Source organism: Ammospiza nelsoni, chromosome 2, assembly GCF_027579445.1.
Source record: "Ammospiza nelsoni isolate bAmmNel1 chromosome 2, bAmmNel1.pri, whole genome shotgun sequence".
Lineage (NCBI taxonomy): Eukaryota > Metazoa > Chordata > Aves > Passeriformes > Passerellidae > Ammospiza > Ammospiza nelsoni.
In genome coordinates, this window is record NC_080634.1 from 115049018 (window position 1) to 115068113 (window position 19096).

Genomic DNA, 19096 nt, shown 5'->3' on the forward strand with positions numbered 1-19096 from the left:
GTGTTTGCTGAGATGTTTGTCTTGAGTGAGATTTGCTACTACTTGCTAAATCTGGTTTTACATTATATGATAAACTGGTTTTGTACATGATATTATATATATCTGGTTTTACATTATATTATAAGCTGAATTTATACATTATATTATATATATCTGGTTTTACATTATGTTATGAGCTGGATTTATGCAGTATATTACATATATTTTTGGTTTTACATTATATTATAAGCTGGATTTATGCAGTATATTATATATATCTGGTTTTACATTATATTATAAGCTGTCCACTCTTAACATCCTTCTCTTTCAGGCTTCTGCAGGTTTACACATAGAACCTTCCAGAATCTTCTGCAGTACAAATGATGAACCATGAATAACACTAATAGCAGTTAAAAAAAGAAGAAAATTAAGTCATTTGTATGATTGCTGCTGGGCATGCTTCCAGAGCTACCCAAGCCTTTCCCTGGTTTAAAAAATTTAGTCCTGTCCTCCATGATGTTTTTATTGAGTGAGATTTGCTAGTCCTTACTAAATCTGGTTTTACATTATATTATAAGCTGGTTTTATACATTATATTATATATGTCTGAGTTTACCTTATATTATAAGCTGGTTCTATACATTATATAATATATACATGGTTTTATATTATATTATATTATAAGCAGATTTTACACTTTATATTATATATATCTGGTTTTACTTTATATTATAAGCTGTCCACTCTTAAAATCCTTCTCCTTCACACTTCTGGAGGTTTACACATAGAACCTTCCAGAACCTTCTGCAGTACAAATGGTCAACCATGAGTAACACTAATAGCAGTTAAAAAAAGGAAGAAAATGAAGCAATAAGGAGATATTAATTGGCTTTGAATGCAGCCCTGCAACCTCTTCAGAACAAGCTGCAGAAAAAACCCTCAGCTGAAGGGGTGTGAATCAATGCCTGCACCTCTGCCCGCTGCTTTATTGATCTGAGTGGAGTTATTGATGATGTGCTTAAGCACACACTTCACTGGGGATTGATTTGTTCAGATAAAATGGCATGGGAGAGCTCATGTGGCAGTAATGACAGTGCACCAGTTGAGGGACTTTACTAGGAAGAGATTAAAGAGCAAATAAAGAGAAGCCAGGAAATGATAAGCAGCATCATCTACCTGCCATCTGCTAGGAAGAAGCACTGCATTTCTGGTGTGGTATAGAAATGGAAAAATATTGAAAGTAAGGGGCAGGAAAGGGGGGAAAACCCTGCAGTCTGTCTCAAAGGGTTCTTCTGGCCTTTTTGGCTCTCAGAATGTGCCAAACCTGCCAACCTGGCATCCTCACCTCGTTGGGCTCCCACAGCCACACGTCAAAAGTCGGTTTCCGCAGAGCCTCGATGGTCTCCTGGGACAGCATGTACTGCAAACAGAAAGGCAGGAGGGTAAACAAGGGTGTCCCTGCCATGGGAATGCTGCTGGCACGTCCTTGGGGCTCCCAGGGCTCCATTCATGAGGGATTTAGCCACATTTCCCAAGGAGAGAGCAAATGATCTCTCCCTCTGGCCACCCAACCCTCCTCACCCTTCTCACCAGCTGGCAGCTGCTCATTGGGTCAGATCCTTGTGGGGCAGAACTTGGGAGAAAAGGGAGAGTGGAGGTGTTTAGGAGAGGGTCATGGCTAAATCCAGCACAGAAAATCAAAGGCACAGGGCACAGACCCATCCCTGCACTGGCTCTGCTGCCTGCAGAGCATCAGCAGCACTCGAAGCTGCCAGTTGGGGAGGGTGGTGTGAAGTGTCTCTGCTTACAGTGCTAAATTAGCTGGTGGGGATGATATGTTTATTTTCAGATGATTTATGCTCTCATTTCGAGTGTTTTTTCAAGAGAGCCCACAGTTTCAAATTGGTTGTCAGCCTGCAAGATTCAAGTGATTTTTTATCATTACGCTCAAAGCCTAAAACGAAATCAAGATCATTCACCAGTTATGGCTGTATAGAAAATGAAAAGAAAAGGAATGTGCAGGGTTAAAAGACATGGGGATATCAGGACTCTACAGATTCATCTTTTCAGGCTCCTATTCATCAGTGGTTTTGGGACTCAAAACCTTTGTGGCTTCAATTGGCCCATTTACCATGGCTGTCTCTAGTTTGGGTTTACTCTCCTGAGCAAGTGAATGACAATTTCTGAGCCATCAAATTGATATTTAATCCAAGAAGGAACAACACAGAAGATTAATTTTTCTTCTTCAGAAGGCAAGGAGTTTTGCATTTGCCCACACAATGCACATTTAGTGTGACTTTCTGCAAGAAAACTGCAATTTAGCAGTACAGATTTGGTGTTGCAATGACATCTTCCTTCAGCCTCACTGACATTGGACAAATCCAGCACCTGACAACTGATAACAAATTTTTGCAAATCTCCAAAACCCCAAACTCCCATGAGTTTTGCTCTAGGAATAATGCAGAAATACAAAAGTTTACTCTGCAGTGGTTCAGTGCAACTCCTTATTCTTAATTCAAGATCCTAATGCAGCAGTCCATCAAAGTTTAATCTGACATATATACTTATCAAGGGAAAAAAAACTGGCTTAGAAATGATGTGTTCTGTGAAATCATGTGTTAGTGTCAGGAGCACAAGCCTCCTGGGCAAAAGTTAACCAAAAGAAATAGAAGTGCCAGAGTCTGTGCTTCAGTGGAGGTCACTTCAGCGAGGCAGAGCAGAACAAAGAGCAGAATTTATTGCTCTGCTGGGCTCTGAGGATAAATGTGCACAGACCCATGTCCATGTCATGGATCTGCATCACACAGGACTGTGAGGATTCAGCTTTGGTGTGTGTGAGGTGATGCTCATGGTTAAACCATCATTTGCAAGTGGGTGAGCTGGTGTTTTGTCAAGGTCTGAGCTGGGCACTCGGCAGGCATAACCAGGCAGCTTTAAATAATTCTTGTAGGCAAAGACTGCAGGTTCTGGCATTCAGGACCCTGTGCTCTTCATGGTTTCAGCCTCATTCATCACTGTGGATCTGTAGTTGTGCTTGCCCAGGAAACATTTTTCTTCCAGCATTACTGTTTCCTCTAGCAAATACACTAACTCATTTTCACAGGGACAATGAATCATTTTGGAGAGAATCCAATGTCGCATTTTCTCTTTGTTTCCCTAGGTGAAACATCCCCATAAATTACTTTTTAAATTAAAAAATAATCTATTAGGAGAAAACAGGCAGCAGCACTACTTTCAATCAGAACACAGCATTACAGGGTGTTTTTGATTGTTGCTATGAGCGTGGAGAATAAACAAATATAACTAGACAAAAGAGTGTTAAATGTTGATGAATGCACAATGTTCATTAACATTTCAAGCACTAACGAGCTTGCAAGTATTAAAGACTACTGAGAATTAAACTTTAAGTCACCATGGGCAACTGATGGCTTTTTCCATTGGCATTTTGGATCAGATCTTGGATTTAGAATAACAGGGAATTAATGGCTAAGGAGTCACACGTTGTAAGGCAGCACTTGTCAGGATGGCAGGAATATGGGAAGAGAAAATTGTGTGGTACCTTTGGGTAGGATGGTACATCCCTCCGTGGAGCTGGCCTCTTGTTTTCATCCAAAAAGCTGTACTTGCAGGGACAGTTAGTCCTGAAATGAAATATTCATCTCTTAACATTGAGGGAACACAAGCACAGTGCCTCAGTGGCCACCCCTCAGAGAACCATCCTGCTCCAACACCTCTTCCTTTCTAATGCAGCGTTGTCCAAAATGCTTTGGAAGTGTGATCCTCTTCAGGATTTTCTCCCCTTGTGCAACACCCCTGTTGCCCTTTCTTGGTCTATTTGCATTCAAGAGAGAAGGATCCAGATCCAAGTTCAGGCATGTATCCATGGATACCTGTCCCAGATTGCAAGGCAAGACATATTCTATTTGCCATCTGTATGGCCGTTGTCTTTGGTCAAGTGGGCATTTTGCCTTATCTCTTCCACACCCAATCCTCCCTCGGGAGGAGACACATGCTGATAAGAGACTATTGAATGTCACTGCATGACTGATAAGAACTACAGCATCCCATTGGGAGATGTGAGCCCAGAGGGAGGAGCCAAGCACTCCTAACTGGATATAATCTGGAGATTCTGGAACACCAGCACAGCTTCTCCACTGGATTCCCAGAGGAACAGCAGCTGCCTCTTTTTTCACTGGATCTTCAGAGGAAGAATACATCCTTCTCTACAGGATCCCTGCTCCAGCAGAACCACCCCTGACACTCCAGGAGGGCTGCAGCCACAATTCCAATGGGACTGCTACCAACACCCTCACCCACAGGGTGTCAGGTTGTGTTCTGACTGTCAGTGTTGATTTAGTTTACCGCATTGTTTATTTTATCCTTTTATTTTCTTCCCTATTAAAGAACTGTTATTTCCTGCTGCCGTATTTGTTGCCTGAGAGCCCCTTAATTTAAAATTTATAGCAATTCTGAGGGAGGGTTTACATTTTCCATTTCAGGGGAGGCTCCTGCCTTCCTTAGCAGACACCTGGCTTTCCAAACCAAGACAATACCCAGCCACTTCTCCTTAGACTTCCAGTGAGCAGCTTGCTGTCCATGGCAGGCATCCTTCTCCAGGGCTGCACCACATTGGCTATGGTGATTTTATTCTATAAACCTATGCTCATTCACTGCTGAGGGCACCCACTGAGCCTTGCTGCAGCCCATGAGAACTTCCACTTTGATGCTGTGACCTCCTTGGCTGCTGCCCCTTGTGTGGGACAACAGCAGAGAGGCACAGATTTGGCAGACACCTCTGCCTGGCTCCCTGATCCTGGAGAAAGGGAGCCACTGCCAGTAATTATGGGTAATTAACACTTGCCTGGTTATTAACACTGCCAGTTATCTACTCTTCTTTCCTCTGCACATGGAAAAGCCAAGCTGATGCTTTCCCATCTGAACAGAGGCCCAGGAGGGGCCTCATCACTCTGCCATTCCCTGGTGAGGCTGCAGCCAGGGGAGGGTTGGGCTCTTCTCCCAGATGGCCTCAAACTGTGCCAGGGCAGGGACAGATTGGACATCAGGGAGAATTCCTTCATTGAAAAGCTGGTCAAGCACTGGAAGGGGCTGCCCAGGGAGGTTTGGAGTCCCCATCCACGGAGGTGTCCAATGAAGGCCTGGATGTGGCGCTCAGAGCTCTGGGCTGGGGACAAGGTGGGGACCAGGCCCAGCTTGGCCAAGATGGCCTTGCAGGGCTTTTCCCAGCTAGCTGTCCACATGGACTTTGTTAACTCTTGTGTGAGGCTGATCTTCTTGCATTTTGTATTTGTAGAGCCATGGAATGGTTTGGGTTGGAAAAATCCAGCTGCACCCACCCTGCTGTGGGCAGGGATGCTGCTCGCTAGGTCAGGTTGCTCAGGGCCCCATCCAATCTGGCCTTGAGCACTTCCAGGGATTTATCCCTGGAGTCCTAACATTTGGATTATCCTCTCTCAGTTTTCAAGCCTCCTGCCAAAGGAAGCAGAAATAAACCTCCCAAAAGAAGCCAAGCAAAGCATTCCATTAACTCGGTTTGGGCATTTTTGATTATTACATTTTGCATTGTATCTCTTCTGAGTGATTCTCTTCTCTGTTGGGAATTAGTCCAGGTCTCTTTTCTCCTCTTAACATTGATGTCTACTGTCACTTCTGGTGGCAGTGTCAGAATCCTGTGAAAGTTATGTCATTTCACAGCTCATGGTGGTCAGCTGACATCAGCCAGCTCCCTTTCCTGCCCTGTTTAAGGAGATTCTCACTTGATGAAAAGCTGTCTTAATCATTCCTAAAGCCCTTTCCTCAAAACTCCACTGTGTGGGGTATTAGTAGGATAAAAATAGTGAGACTGGGACATTCCTTGCCCTAATTGGACCTGACTGCCAGGGTTAGCTGAGGGTCAGCCAGCTATCTCTAATTCCCAGCTGTAGCAGGATATTGAAGCCTTCATCCCAGCACACTGGGGAACACACCAGAGCCAGGATGCATCAGACCTTCACAAATGCAAAACTGGATCTGCAAATGATCATGATTTTAAATGACACCATAATGCTATTAGCATCTGCCAGTGGTGAGTGCAAAAAGCAGACAAGCAAAAAAATAAAGCAATTTGAGGAGGATGCAAATGGAGCTGCTTTGCTCTTCTGAGCAGAGAGCTGCACAATTCACTGAGCTTTTATAAACCTGGCTGCCCTGCCTTACTCTCTCATTTGATAATGTAACAGCAAATATAAGAAAAGGTAAACACCCATACAGCTGTGTACACTGAGATCTCATTGAAGGAATACAGGCACTCACAAATATTTATGTACATCAATTAAATTTACACGGGATCCCTTATTGCAACCACAATGCATTATCTAGCAAATGACACTGCACAAGGGATGACAGGTCCAAATGAGAGCAAATAACATTTCCACTTCTCTGGGATGCCTCTGTTCCCACATACATCCCATGCCAGCAGGAGAAGGTTTCAGGCTTCAGCTTCCTGAGGTGGGTGAAGCATCCCTAGGCTGGGGTCACCACAGGCTGGTGACCTGGCTGCTCTGGGGCTTGGGAATAAGGAACTTCAGCTCCTGATGGGAGCCACCAAGGAGCATCATCATCTCCTCAGACTTGTATCCACGTCCAGCTGCTTTGGCTCCCACGCTCACAGGGTGAAGATAATCATGGGCAGAATTCTGCATGAGCAGGAAGAGCCTTTGAGCAGCTGGGAGGAGGGAGAGGCAGCTCAGGGTAACCAGGAGGAGCTGTGACAGAGCCACATGGACACAGCACCAAAGGGATGCTGTGAGAGAACCATGTGGACACAGCACCAAGGTGATGCTGAGCAGAGCAAGCCCTGCTCCTGCTCCAGAGACAGCAGCTGTGGGTGTGAGCCCAGAGCAAGCCAGGGTGGGTGTCTGTGCCCAGCTGAGCCCACTCCCATCTTTAGCACAGCTTTCCAGCCTCACACCCTGTGCTGGTCCCTCCTTTTGGAGCCTGTCACATCTCACCACCAGCCCTCTGTGAAGGTGACACCCCAGCTGGCACTGAGCAGATGGAACACCCCCCATTCTAGCTTTTCCTGTTAACAGTTTGCCGTTTAGACCACAAAATATAGATTGGAAGGGGACGAGATCTGGGATGGGAATTAGTCATGGATGCTGGGACAGTCTCATACTCCCTGATGTGCTGTGGTGGTGACTGAGTGAACGTGAACTTGCCATAACTTCTTTTTTTGGAGCTAGTTCCCTGTCCACCTGTGCATCACTGCTCATCATCATCACTGCGCATCACAGTTCAGCTCTGCCAGCTCCCTGCCAGGAAGAGGCAGAGACACATGGGCACACACGTTCCTCACATCACACCCAGCACAAACCAGCACACATGCTCCTGCATTGGCGGCCAGCCTGGGCTTGGATTTTTCTAATGAGATTTCTCCACACACCCCAAAAAGAAATGATTCAAGTCACAGGGCAGACTGCATTCCACCCTGCTGAGGCACATAAATCTGAGGTTAATAATGTTACTCTGCTTTTATGCTAATATGACAGCTGAGTTTGACCTTGGACTTCATGGCAATGAATTATCATTGTGCCTCCTGACATATCTGCATGGCAACATTTACAAAAACGAGTGATTATAAAGCCTGAATCTTTTAGCACATTTCCACTGCCCTCCACAGGAAACAGTTTTGATTAAGGGTCAGACAATTTGACCCCGAGGCTGTCAAGACAGCAAAGTTACCTTTGAAAAATCCCCTTCACCCCCATTTTGAGCAGCAGGGTATATTCCTCCCCAGAAAAATCCCCTTCACCCCCATTTTGAGCAGCAGGGTACATTCCTCTCCAGCATCTTTCCCAGGAGTATTCCCAATCTCAGAGTGATTTGTTTGTCCTAGTGGGGCACTTCAGTGACACAGGGGCTGTTTTCCAGCTGAGACCACGCACCGTAGGAAATGCAATTTTTTCTGCTGCTGTTTTAATTACAGCAAAACCCAGCTCCACCATCACAATGAGCCCTTGCATTAGAATGCAAATTCCCAATTTCTTGTTGAATTTGAAACGGGTGATTTATAATAGCATGAGATCATAATTAGAGGAGCTGCTACATATTTATTTGGTAATCTCCCAGAATATATTGGAGCTGATTCGAGTGCTAACTGGTTCCCAACCAAAAGCTGCAGTGTGCAGAAGTTCTTTTCCCATTCTCTCTCTCTCTCTCTCCCCCAGTAAATCTGGATGAAGAATTCCCATTCTGTATGGTGACAAATAACTCCCAGGACCTTTTTCTCTATTCCCATGGCCCAAGCTAAATTAACTGGTGAATGGCTATAAATCTTCAAATAGTAAATTAAAACCTCTGTCATTGATGGTTATTGGTTTCCCTGCTCTTTTACTTCTAAGCCCAGGAGATAATTCTGAGTGGAAATGTTGCATGAGGGTTTGAAACCAGACACTCCTGTGGTTGGGTGCCAAGCAGAACTTACCTGCTGCTCCTTGCTGCCATTTCCTCCCTCATCTTTTTAATGTCACGCTTGCATTTCTCAATCTCCACCACCTTCAGGCCTTCCACTGCCAACAAAGGGAAAAAACAGGGCTGTCACCATGGCCAGAAGTCGCAGGGTCTGGTTTCACAATGGCGCAAAACTTCAGGGAGCTCTGCCAGTGGGGTTATCCGGCTCCCACAGGCTGCCTGGGCTCTCCCACAGGTGAGAGGTGCTGCCAAAGCAAGAGGAGACCCTGGAAACACACAGGGATTCTCTGCTGCCAACGCAGATAACACCCACAGAGCTTGGATTCACTCGATGGCTAAAACATCTCAGCTTCTGCACAGCAGCAGGCTGCTCCTCTGGTGCCTTCACTCCTGGGCTGCAGAGCAGGAATCAGAGGAAATCCTGAGCAGGAAAAAGCCCCACTCCCCTGATGGGATGATAAGCAGGGCTATGCAAACACGTCCAGGCAGGATTAGAATTCCCATTAAGATAAAAGGTTTTAATTCGGAAGTTCATGCAGAGCATTAAGGAGCTCTGGGAGGCATTGCTGGATACAGAAAAACCAAAGTGAGAATGCAGAGGGGATGCAGAGAGAAAAATGTTGAAAATTTGGCTCTAATGATAGATTTTTTTTAAGCTATTGAAATCCTGTCACTTCTTTTTGCCAATCAATTCTGTAATCAAAGGTTATTTCTACATGAAGCACAGAAAATCCTATATTTCCCTTCTGCATGTAATTGTGAGAGCCATGAGGCAAAAAGTTTGATTGCCTTTTTATGCAGCAGGGCACTTTATTCCCCATAGCTGAGAGAGCCCAGTGCAATGAGAGTGTGAGAATAGTGAGAATAATTCTCCCTTTTCTTTCCCCCTCGTTGCACTGTCAGTGTGATCAAGGACACAGCTCCATTTATCACTGCATGTCATTCACATGCAATCATTTCACAGCTCATTTGTTTACTGAACTCCTTGTTTGCATGGAGGAAAATCAGTATTCAGCAACTTTCTTAGAAAATCACAGTCTGGATCTCACTTATCTGGAGAGCAAGTGATAAAGCCCTGCCTTGAAGGGCACAGCTCTGGAGATAAGCAGAGACCTCAGTTTTGTTTACCTTTAGGAGAGTAACAACAAAGATTGCAGCTGGGAAAAGGGAAAGAGATGTGTCTGATTATTATATATATTATTATATATATACACTATATATTATATATTATATATTATATAATATATATTGTAATATTTATATATAATTATAAGTTCTATTATATTATATATTATTATATATATTATAATATTATAATATGTTTTATTATTATGTTGATATAAATTATTATATTAGGAGAGGAAAGGGAAAAGGGTGTTAGTTTATTTTTGTTTACAGGGATGCTCTCCTAAAAATCCCATTTAGGCATTTATATTTTTTCATCTGTCATTGTTACAGTCAATTTCTTTGGGTGATCACAACGTGGTGATGCAGACAAGCTGCTCATTGGATATCTTAGTTCTGGATACCTGCATTTTTTGGGTGCTTTGTTCAACTGCTGATGGTCATCTCTAGCTGACCTGCAGGCCCTGTGCTGCTCTGTACCACACTGGTGCATTCACCTGGGAGAAATTCCATTTTCCAAGGTGTCTAATTGGTGGCCAGTGCTTATTTGAAGCAGTAGGAGCCAAGCAGAGTTATCAGTGACAGGGAAATGGGGCAGGCAAGTGCTGGGAGAAGAGGAGTTCTGGTGCAAAATGGGCAGCCCTGAGCATTTTTCTCATTGGTTTTCATCCCAAATCTCTTTGGGGAAGCAGAGAATTTTACATAATTATTTTCTTAAGGTAGATGTGAAGTGCTGACAAATTGCAAAGGGTTTTTTGGCAGTTTCCTTGTTCTTGTGTGGGCTGCTGTGCAAAGTCAAGCTATGGGACAAAACTTTCCCAGTGCTTGCTCTGCATGGGCTCATTTTCCAAGGGGAACTGACAAGCTTTAGCTGGGATTTAAAAATCAACTAAAAGATTTGGCTCCCTGAAAACACATCTCTGGTGAGGCCTCTAGGAATGGGAAGGAAGCTGAGAACATTTCATGGGAGGTGCAGATGTGGTGCTGTCATGAGCACTTATCCACACACACACGTCCCCTCTGGGGAAGAAATCCTGGAGAGCACATGTGGAAGTGGTGGAAAAGGGATCTCTGAAGGAGGCAGGAGAAAAGGCAAAATAAAAAGCACAATTCTTTCCACATTTGGCTTGCAAATGATAAATGGCCGTGTCATGTGCACTGATTAAGGGCTCAATACATTATTCTGCAGTGAGAAATACCTTCTGAAAAGACCCTGTGCTGTCTAAAGAGATCCTTGGGCTGAATCCAGCAGTGAAACATGGCTCAGAGCAGCCTCTGGGAGCCCAGCTCAGGCAGGGAGGTTGGACACTCCCTCTCTCCCACGGTTTTGCTTCTCACACATGACAGCCCAGGGAGTTATTTCAGAATGCTGCAGAATGGGCTCTGTTGCAAGCTCTGGAAGTCTGGTGTGGAGCAGAGGGGCAGCCCAGGGAGTTCCTTCCCATGGATTGCTCCATCAGCTGCTGGTTCCATCAGCAGTGGGACCCACCCAGGGAGAGAATCCTCCTTTGGGGAGCAGGGAATTCATCCACCTGCATGGCTCTGGGCATGCTGCCTTCCCTAAACCAGCACTGAATTAAGTGCTGCACTGGGCAGGTGCTCAGTTTTTCCTGCCAGGAATGGCATGGATGCCATGGTTATCTCCCCCCTGTGCCAGTGCTGAGAGGCAGAGCTGTGCCAGGAATCCCAAAAGCAGCCCCTGGCTGGCTGGGATTGTTCCTTTCTTGGGCTGCCAAGGGGACACAGAGACCCACAGTTTACCTCATGTGCTCTAACCCATGGCATTTAGCCCTGAGGAATGGAGCTGGGCAGAAGTTTGAAAATGCAGAGTGGCTGAGCTCATTTTTCTTTTCTCTTTTTTTTGGGGGGGGGGGTCAAAGAATAAACCAGCAGAGCCTTGGGAGGAGCAGCAGCCAAACTGGAGGAATCCATACCTGGGTTCATTTCTGGGGGTAGGAAAGCTGCAGGTTGCCCCCTCCATGGACATCCCTCAGCACCAGGAGCCTGAGGATGGGGTGGCCACAGGGAGAGGCTTCCCTGCAGCTGCTCCTCAAATCAGGACATTTCTTCCTCCCTCTGCTGACAGAGGGATCAGTCTCCCTGAGCAGCTGCAGGGTCAAGGTAGCTTCTGGTCAGGGGAAGTTTCAAGAACCAGAAACTCTTTTTTTTCCCAGACAGCCCTAGTGGGAAAGTTGTTTCTGCAGCTGTAGTGCTGGGAAAGGCTCTCCCATGCCCCTGAGCATCCTCAAGGACACAGGGGGTTAGAAGTCAAAATTGGATGGCAGCACTTTATTCACAGCCTTCCCTGCTTCTCTGGGACCTGTGTTCTGCCTGATGTACTGAAACAACTGAGAAACTGCACAGGGGGAAACAAAACCACCAAAAAACCCAGGAAAGGAGCTCATTGAGCAGGTGAGTTGAATTTGGCTGTTGCACTGTAAAAATATGGTTGTGTTACAGTGCAAGGAATTACTGAGGGAGCAGGGGGTGCCCAGCCTGGAGAAAAGGAGACTCAGGGCTGCCCCCATCACTCTGCACAGCTCCTGAAAGGTGCCTGTGCTCACCTGGGGCTGGGCTCTTGCTCCAGCAGCACTGACACAACCAGAGCACACAGCCTCAAGCTGCACCAAAGGAAATACAGGATGGATAGCAGGGAAAAGGTTTTTATGGAAAGAGCGAGAAAGTTCTGGAATGGCTGCCCAGGGAGGTGGTGGAGTCCCCATCCCTGGGTGTGTTTAACAAAGCCTGGATGTGGCACTGGGTGCCAGGGCTCAGTTGAGCTGTTGGGGCTGGGCTGGACTCAATGATCTTTAAGGTCTCTTCCAACCCAGTGATTCTGTGAATTCTGTGAGGGATGGGACTGAGAGCAGCAGGAGGGTGTTACCCCCTGGAATTACAGACCAAACAGCCCCAGTGAGGGTGGGCTCAGCTCCTCAGAGTCAGAGGATCAGGGGGTGCAGAGGGATGGGGAGGTCACTGCTGCGTGCAGGAGGTGACAGACCACTGGGCCATGGGGGACATGGGAGGGCTGGCCAGGGGCTGGGAGGTGGAGATGGACAGGGGGTGGTGGAGACCCTGTGCCACAGGGACATGGGAGCAGCAGGACGTGGCCCCAGCCCCAAAGCTCAGTGGAGGGCTCAGCAGCCCCTCAGAGGGGGGACAGGAAGAGCGCTGGATGCTGGCAGCACCAGCCAGCCCACCCTGGTCCCCACATCCCCACCATCCCCACGGGCTGACCTGTGGCCTTGAGGGCTCAGAGTTGGCCAAATTACAAGGGGTTAGAGAAAGTGGAGGAGCAGGACAGGTCAGAGGTCACAAGGCACCAGTTCCCACTGTGATAGGAATAAAGGGACACTCACATTCAACCTTTTTCTCCAGCATTGCCAAGTGATTAGCTACTTCCGTTTTCAGTTCATTGATTTTAAAAACCCTGGAAAGAAAACCCTCATGTATTAATGGCATACATTTCATGCTCTACCTACCCTAGATGCTATGGACTTCTGCTAGAAATGTCCATATTTGTATCTCTATGATTGATCTGCCCAGCTCACATTTGTCATAAGGAAAAGCAAATTTTCCATGGAAATGCTAACACTGGGGCAGAAAATACACCTGGGTTTAATTTTCAGAAAAATTAACAAGAGATATATTTTTTATGGCCCTGGGAATGTCCTGTGGCTCTACAACACTTCATCTGCCCCTCTCTCAGCAGTGCCTTGCTACTGTACCCCCCCCAGGGAAGCAAAGTTAAATTGGTAATTGTTCAATTGGTAATTCCTAATTGTTCAATTGGTAATTCATGGTTGTCCAAGAGCAGCGTCTTGGTGTCTGCAGGCTCTGAAATCTCCTCCCCTCCTGCCAAGTTACGCTGCTGATTTCTGGGACTGATCTGCCTTATTGAAACCAGCTGGGATTAAATAAGCAGCTACACAGATGTGGAGAAATCCTCTCTGAGGAGAGACATTTTTGGGTGATAAAGGGGAAAACGAAACAAATCTGATGATTTGGCTGCTCAACGAAGAAGCGTTTCTTTTGCTTCCTAAGAGGGAAGGAGCATTTACTACTTGATCTCCTTTTTAGATCAAAGATAATCACTGAAATTGCTTTTGGTTTGAGCTACTGTATTGCTGTCAGCAGGAAATAATGTGTCCCAGACCTAAATTTGGCAGGCAGAGTGGGATTTGAAAGATGTCTTAAATGCCCCTCTGCCTCCTGTGAAAATTTCACTTCGGGTAGATAGAAGAAACAGCATTTTAAATTAATAATGATGTTCAGTTTCTTACCTCGAGAACTGCTCAGCAATCTGTCCCAATAAATTCTGGAACAATTCTTCTTTCTCTGAAAAAAAAAAATAGAAAGAGGACATGAGAAAAAAAAAAGAAAGGAAAGATACCCTCAGCCCTTCTGCAAAGTGGGCTTCCAGTTCTGATGGGGAGGCCAAAAAATTGTTTAGGTGCTTTGAAGAGTGACAGGGTTTGGAAATGGCTCCTTGTCTCACCTGCCTTTCTTTTCCTGCAGATTACAGACAGGTTTCCCAGAAGTTTTATTTTTTGGAGGCTGAGTGTCTGAGAGGTGGCTTGTTTTAAGGCTGCCCTTTCTGGAGACCCTTTCACAGACCTTGGGTGGGACACCAAGAACCCCACCTGGCTTTTGAAATTTCCTGCTCACAGTCGGTGTCTCTACACCACCAGCACTCTGTGACAGAGTGCCCATGAACAACCCCACAGCTCATGAACAACCCCACATGAACAATCCCACATGAACAGCCCCACAGCCCATGAACAGCCCCACAGCTCATGAACAGCCCCACAGCCCATGAACAACCTCAGAGCTCATTAAACACCCCACATGAACAATCCCACAGCCCATGAACAGCCCCACAACTCATGAACAACCCCACATGAACAATTCCACAGCCCATGAACAGCCCCACAGCTCATGAACAGCCCCACAGCCCATGAACAACCTCAGAGCTCATTAACAACCCCACATGAACAGCCCCACAGCTATGAACAACCCCACAGCCCATGAACAACCCCAGAGCTCATTAACAACCCCACATGAACAATTCCACAGCCCATGAACAGCCCCACAGCTCATGAACAACCCCACAGCTCATGAACAACCCCACAACCCATGAACAGCCCCACAACCCATGAACAGCCCCACAACCCATGAACAGCCCCACAGCTCATAAACAACCCCACAGCTCATAAACAACCCCACAGCCCATGTACAACCCCACATGAACAACCCTACAGCCCATGAACAACCCCACATGAACAACCCCACAGCCCATGAACAGCCCCACAGCTCATGAACAGCCCCACAGCCCATGAAGAACCTCAGAGCTCATTAACAACCCCACAGCCATGAACAACCCCATAGTCCATGAACAGCCCCACAGCTATGAACAACCCCACAGCCCATGAACAGCCCCACAGCCCATGAACACTAAATAAAACCCAGCCTGCCTTTCAGTCTTATCCTGGAGAACCATTTATTTATTTTCCTGGTGCAAATGCCTGAGGATTGTGCTGCCTTGCACAAACTCCAGGCAAACACGAGATGACAAAGTGCTGTCCCTGCAGAATGAGCTCTGCCCTTCCCGGTCTGTGGGATGGACACAGCAGGGTACAACTTTCCAGCCCCTTTTCCCTTGAGAGCACAGCCTGGACGGAGCTGCCACAGGGATCCTGTCAAGATCCCATTGTTCCCTGAGTTCCTCCACACTGGGAGCCCTGTGGGCTCTCAGGATCTCCTGCTGCCTCAGGAAAGTCAGGCTGATGAAGCCCCAGCTTCTTCCCAAGAAAATCACAGGATTGTAATTCCCAGCACAAGGAAAAGCAAACAACCCCTCAAAGCAGGACTCTAGATTTCAAGGGACAGCACACTTTAGGAAGGAAGAAGTATGACAGCAATGTTTTCCCATCTTTTAGCATGTCCACACAAAAAGGGGAAGCCCAAATCACCTTTGCTGAGCCCTGAGATGCTGTTTTGGGATTGTTCCCTCTTTCCCCCAGCAGCTAAAGCAAACTGCCCCAAAGTGCTGCAGAGATTCCTGCACTGGGGGTGTGCTCAAGGGAAGGAAGCACTGAGTGCACTCAGAAACACACTGCAGATCTCAGAACACCTATTTATTTATACCCCACACAGAAACACCCCATGGCATTTCTGCAGATACTTTTTGTCCTTCCCCGAGGGAACACAGCACCTCACAAGTGCAATCACCCAGGCAAAACACATCAGACAGAAATACAGCCCAGCATTTACCATTGATTTCCAAATAACAGCTCTTGTACCTGTTGAAAGGATTTGCAATTCCTCGGGTATTAGAGACATCAGCAATACTTGTCAGGAGCATTCACATCACAGGTCAAAACAATTTGCCTGTTACCCCCTGTGCCTCGAAACTGGAGCAAGAATTCTGTGCTCTGAAGGTCTCAGATCTAATTCCCTCTTTTTTTTTCCCTTTTGCCCGCCCCCCCCCCCCCCCAGCTCCCAGCAGAGAAAACAGAAATTGCTTCTTCTCACAAAGACCCATTTTCCACTTTTTCTCACAAAAATCAAGCGCTGAAACAAAGCAAACGCCTATTTAAGAGAGGAGGAAAACTTACCGTGGGCAGCACCTGGGATGGCACAGAGTCCAACAGGGGAAACAAGCAGGAAAAGCAGAGAAACCAACCCCTATCCTCTCCCTTCGAGGCTGCTCAGCCCTCTGACAGTGGCTGGAGCGTGCCAGAGACTGACAAGTTCCCTATAAACACTGTTCCAGCAAAAAAAAAAAAAAAAAAAAAAAAAAAAAACACCAAACCCCAACAATCTTACTTTCACTCCCTCCCCCTGTCAAAACTCACTCAGAGGACTAAGAAATTCCCATCCAGGGAACAGTCAGCTGCAATCTGATGTTTATGGATGTAATAAAAGACTTTCAAAATGAAGATGTATGTTTTTATAACCCTAGGGTGCAGTAAAGATATATGACTAAGAGTGGCAGCTCGCCTCATCTTAAAGAGACAAAGATCCATTTCTCTGCCCTGTTCCTTTCCAAAGGGAAGACCTTTGGTAACCCCGGGTTCTGAAGAAAATGAGACATTGATCTGACATAATTTACTCTTGTTTGTCCCCTCCTTTGTAAAACAGGAGGGCTAAGGGGGCTTTTGCTCCCTTCATTACCGTCTGTCTCATTTTTTTATACCCCTGGGCAGGGCTAAAGCCCCAGATTCACACAGATACCTTTTCCCTCAGATTGCTTCCTTTGTTTTGCTGCAATTCCCTCTCTGAAAAGGAAATCCTGCTGCAAGCAGCCCTGGCAGCAGCCCTGGGTGCTTTACTGAGGGTCCTGTTGCAGCATCCCCCAAAAACATCCCCTTTCTTCCCCCTCACTTCAAACCAGCAATATTTACAGATGCAGGTGTTCAGCAAGCCATCTTTTTGCACAACACCCTGGGTGTTTTGCAGCTGACAAAAGACAACCAGAATACCCCAGAAGATGCTGCAATGGTTAATGCTGGGCAGAGCTCAGGCTGCCCAGGGCTCTGTGCCACTCCTGCTCTTTGCCCTATGGCCTCTGCCAAGCTCAGCAGGGAGCTTGGCCAGGACACCGTGGAGAAAGGAGCTGTTCTGCCTCGTCCCCAGCAGGTCCTGGGAGCGAAGCAGGTGTGGGGGATTTGGCAGCAGCGTTTGTTCCTGTGCCCCTGCCGTGGCTGGGTGGGAGGCTGGCAGGGAGAGCCCAAATTCCCTGCCAGCCTGGCACCAGGGGCACTCTGAGCAGCTCAGTTGAGCTGCCCTGGCACAGATGGGTTATTACCCACTGGCAGGCACCCTCTGCTTCCACCACCCTACTCACAGAGCCTCTTCCTGCAGCCTCTCACCCTCTGGGATCGCAGCCAGGGAGATGCCTCCATCCTCTCGTGACTCCCTTTGTCACCCTGCCAGCCCCTGCCACCCTGCCACCCTGCCACCCTGCCAGCTTCTGCCAGCCCCTGCCACCCTGCCAGCTTCTGCCACCCTGCCACCCTGCCAGCTTCTGCCAGCCCCTGCCACCCTGCCAGCTTCTGCCACCCTGCCACCCTGCCAGCTTCTGCCAGCCCCAGCCCCTGCCACCCTGCCAGCCCCAGCCCCAGCCACCCTGCCACCTTGCCAGCTTCTGCCACCCTGCCAGCCCATGCCAGCCCATGCCACCCTGCCAGCTTCTGTCAGCCCCTGCCACCCTGCCAGCCTCACAGGCTGTGGGCAGGGAGTCCCTGGGGCTGGGGGAATGGCTTGGATTCCCCCTGGTTTTTCTGCTTTGGCCAAGCAAGGCTGGGAGGGCACGGGCATCTCCCTTTCCTTGCCAGTGTCAGGCTGGTGAATCCCTGCCCTGTATCATCTGGCTCAGGCTGCTCTCTGCATTTCACTTTCTGTGGTTTGCTTGGATCAGGGCAGTCAGAGGAATTAAAAAAACCCACAAGGAGCCAGGTGGACAAAAGCCTCAGGAAGGGGTGAATTTTAAGCCCGAGCCCACATCCATGAATCTGTCACATGGAGCCCCAGATGGATGTAATTCACAGCTCAGGTTAATTCGGGCTGTTGCATGCAAATTCCCCATCAGGTGAGCAATCCCAAAGGAGTTGGCCACATCCCAGTGCACGGAGCAGCAGCGGGAGGAGGATTTTTCTCTCCCAGTCTCTGCCTCCTCAGTCTTGCCTGAGCTGAGAGCATGAACAAGACTCCAAAAGGAGAAGAGAGAGGTGCCAGAATAAGATTTAGACCAAGTGACAAATTTCTGTCGTTTTACCAGTACCAAACCACACAAGATCTCAGGTATTGAATCATCCATGGGGAAAATCATCCCAGTGCAGCAATGCTGGGCTTTGCTGCCCTAACTTTGGAGCAGTCAGAAATTCCCTGAGAATGTTTTCCTGTCCTGTCAGGAGCACTTTTGACTCCATAACAGCTCCTTCTTCTGCACAATCAGAAATTAAACAGATTTCAATTTTATCCCTCAAGAGGGTGCTGCTAATAGGGTTTGTTCATTTAATTGTCACCCCTGTCAAATCTAGAAGTGCATGAATCTTACTAATTAAAACAACAACACAGCCATCAGTTTGTGAGCTGTGAGCCAGTTCCACCAGGAGGACACAGACCAGAGCCCTTCTGCTGGGGGGAGGGACAAGATGCTCATTCAATGGGCTTGGAAATTAAAATACCACAGAGAAAAGGTTTTGCCACAGGGGTTTTGATGCTCTGCTTTGATAGCCAAGAATCTTCTGCTCCAGGGCCATAGGAGGAGGGACAGGGTGTCATCCAGGAGCTTCATGGGCTCAGAGCCAGCCAGCTCAGGCCGCTCGAACCCTAACCCTGAACCTGACCAGAATCCTGACCGCAAACCTGATCCTGACCCTGTACCTGATGCTAATCCTGACCCGAAACCTAAACCTAACCGTAACTGTCCTCTAAGCCTAATCCTGATCCTAACCCTAACCCTAAACCTGATCCCAACCCTGATCCTGACCCTAAACATAACCGTAACCCTAACCCT

General features: G+C 47.3%; 1 protein-coding gene across 4 annotated transcripts in view; it reads right to left on the reverse strand.

Annotated features, from left to right (window-relative positions):
• Window positions 1-19096, reverse strand: part of PDE9A (phosphodiesterase 9A) — a 57285-nt gene that overhangs the window by 15877 nt on the left and 22312 nt on the right. For 2 of the 4 annotated variants that reach the window (XM_059493673.1, XM_059493672.1), the window contains exons 5-9: window positions 13857-13911; window positions 12933-13003; window positions 8462-8546; window positions 3539-3620; window positions 1325-1399 (exon numbers count right to left, since the gene is read on the reverse strand). In XM_059493673.1, coding sequence (XP_059349656.1) covers window positions 1325-1399; window positions 3539-3620; window positions 8462-8546; window positions 12933-13003; window positions 13857-13911 — 368 coding nt within the window. Of the gene's footprint in view, window positions 1-1324; window positions 1400-3538; window positions 3621-8461; window positions 8547-12932; window positions 13004-13856; window positions 13912-15875; window positions 15965-16190; window positions 16328-19096 lie in introns of those variants that run through there. The other 2 variants (XM_059493675.1, XM_059493674.1) reach the window with 2 other exon arrangements.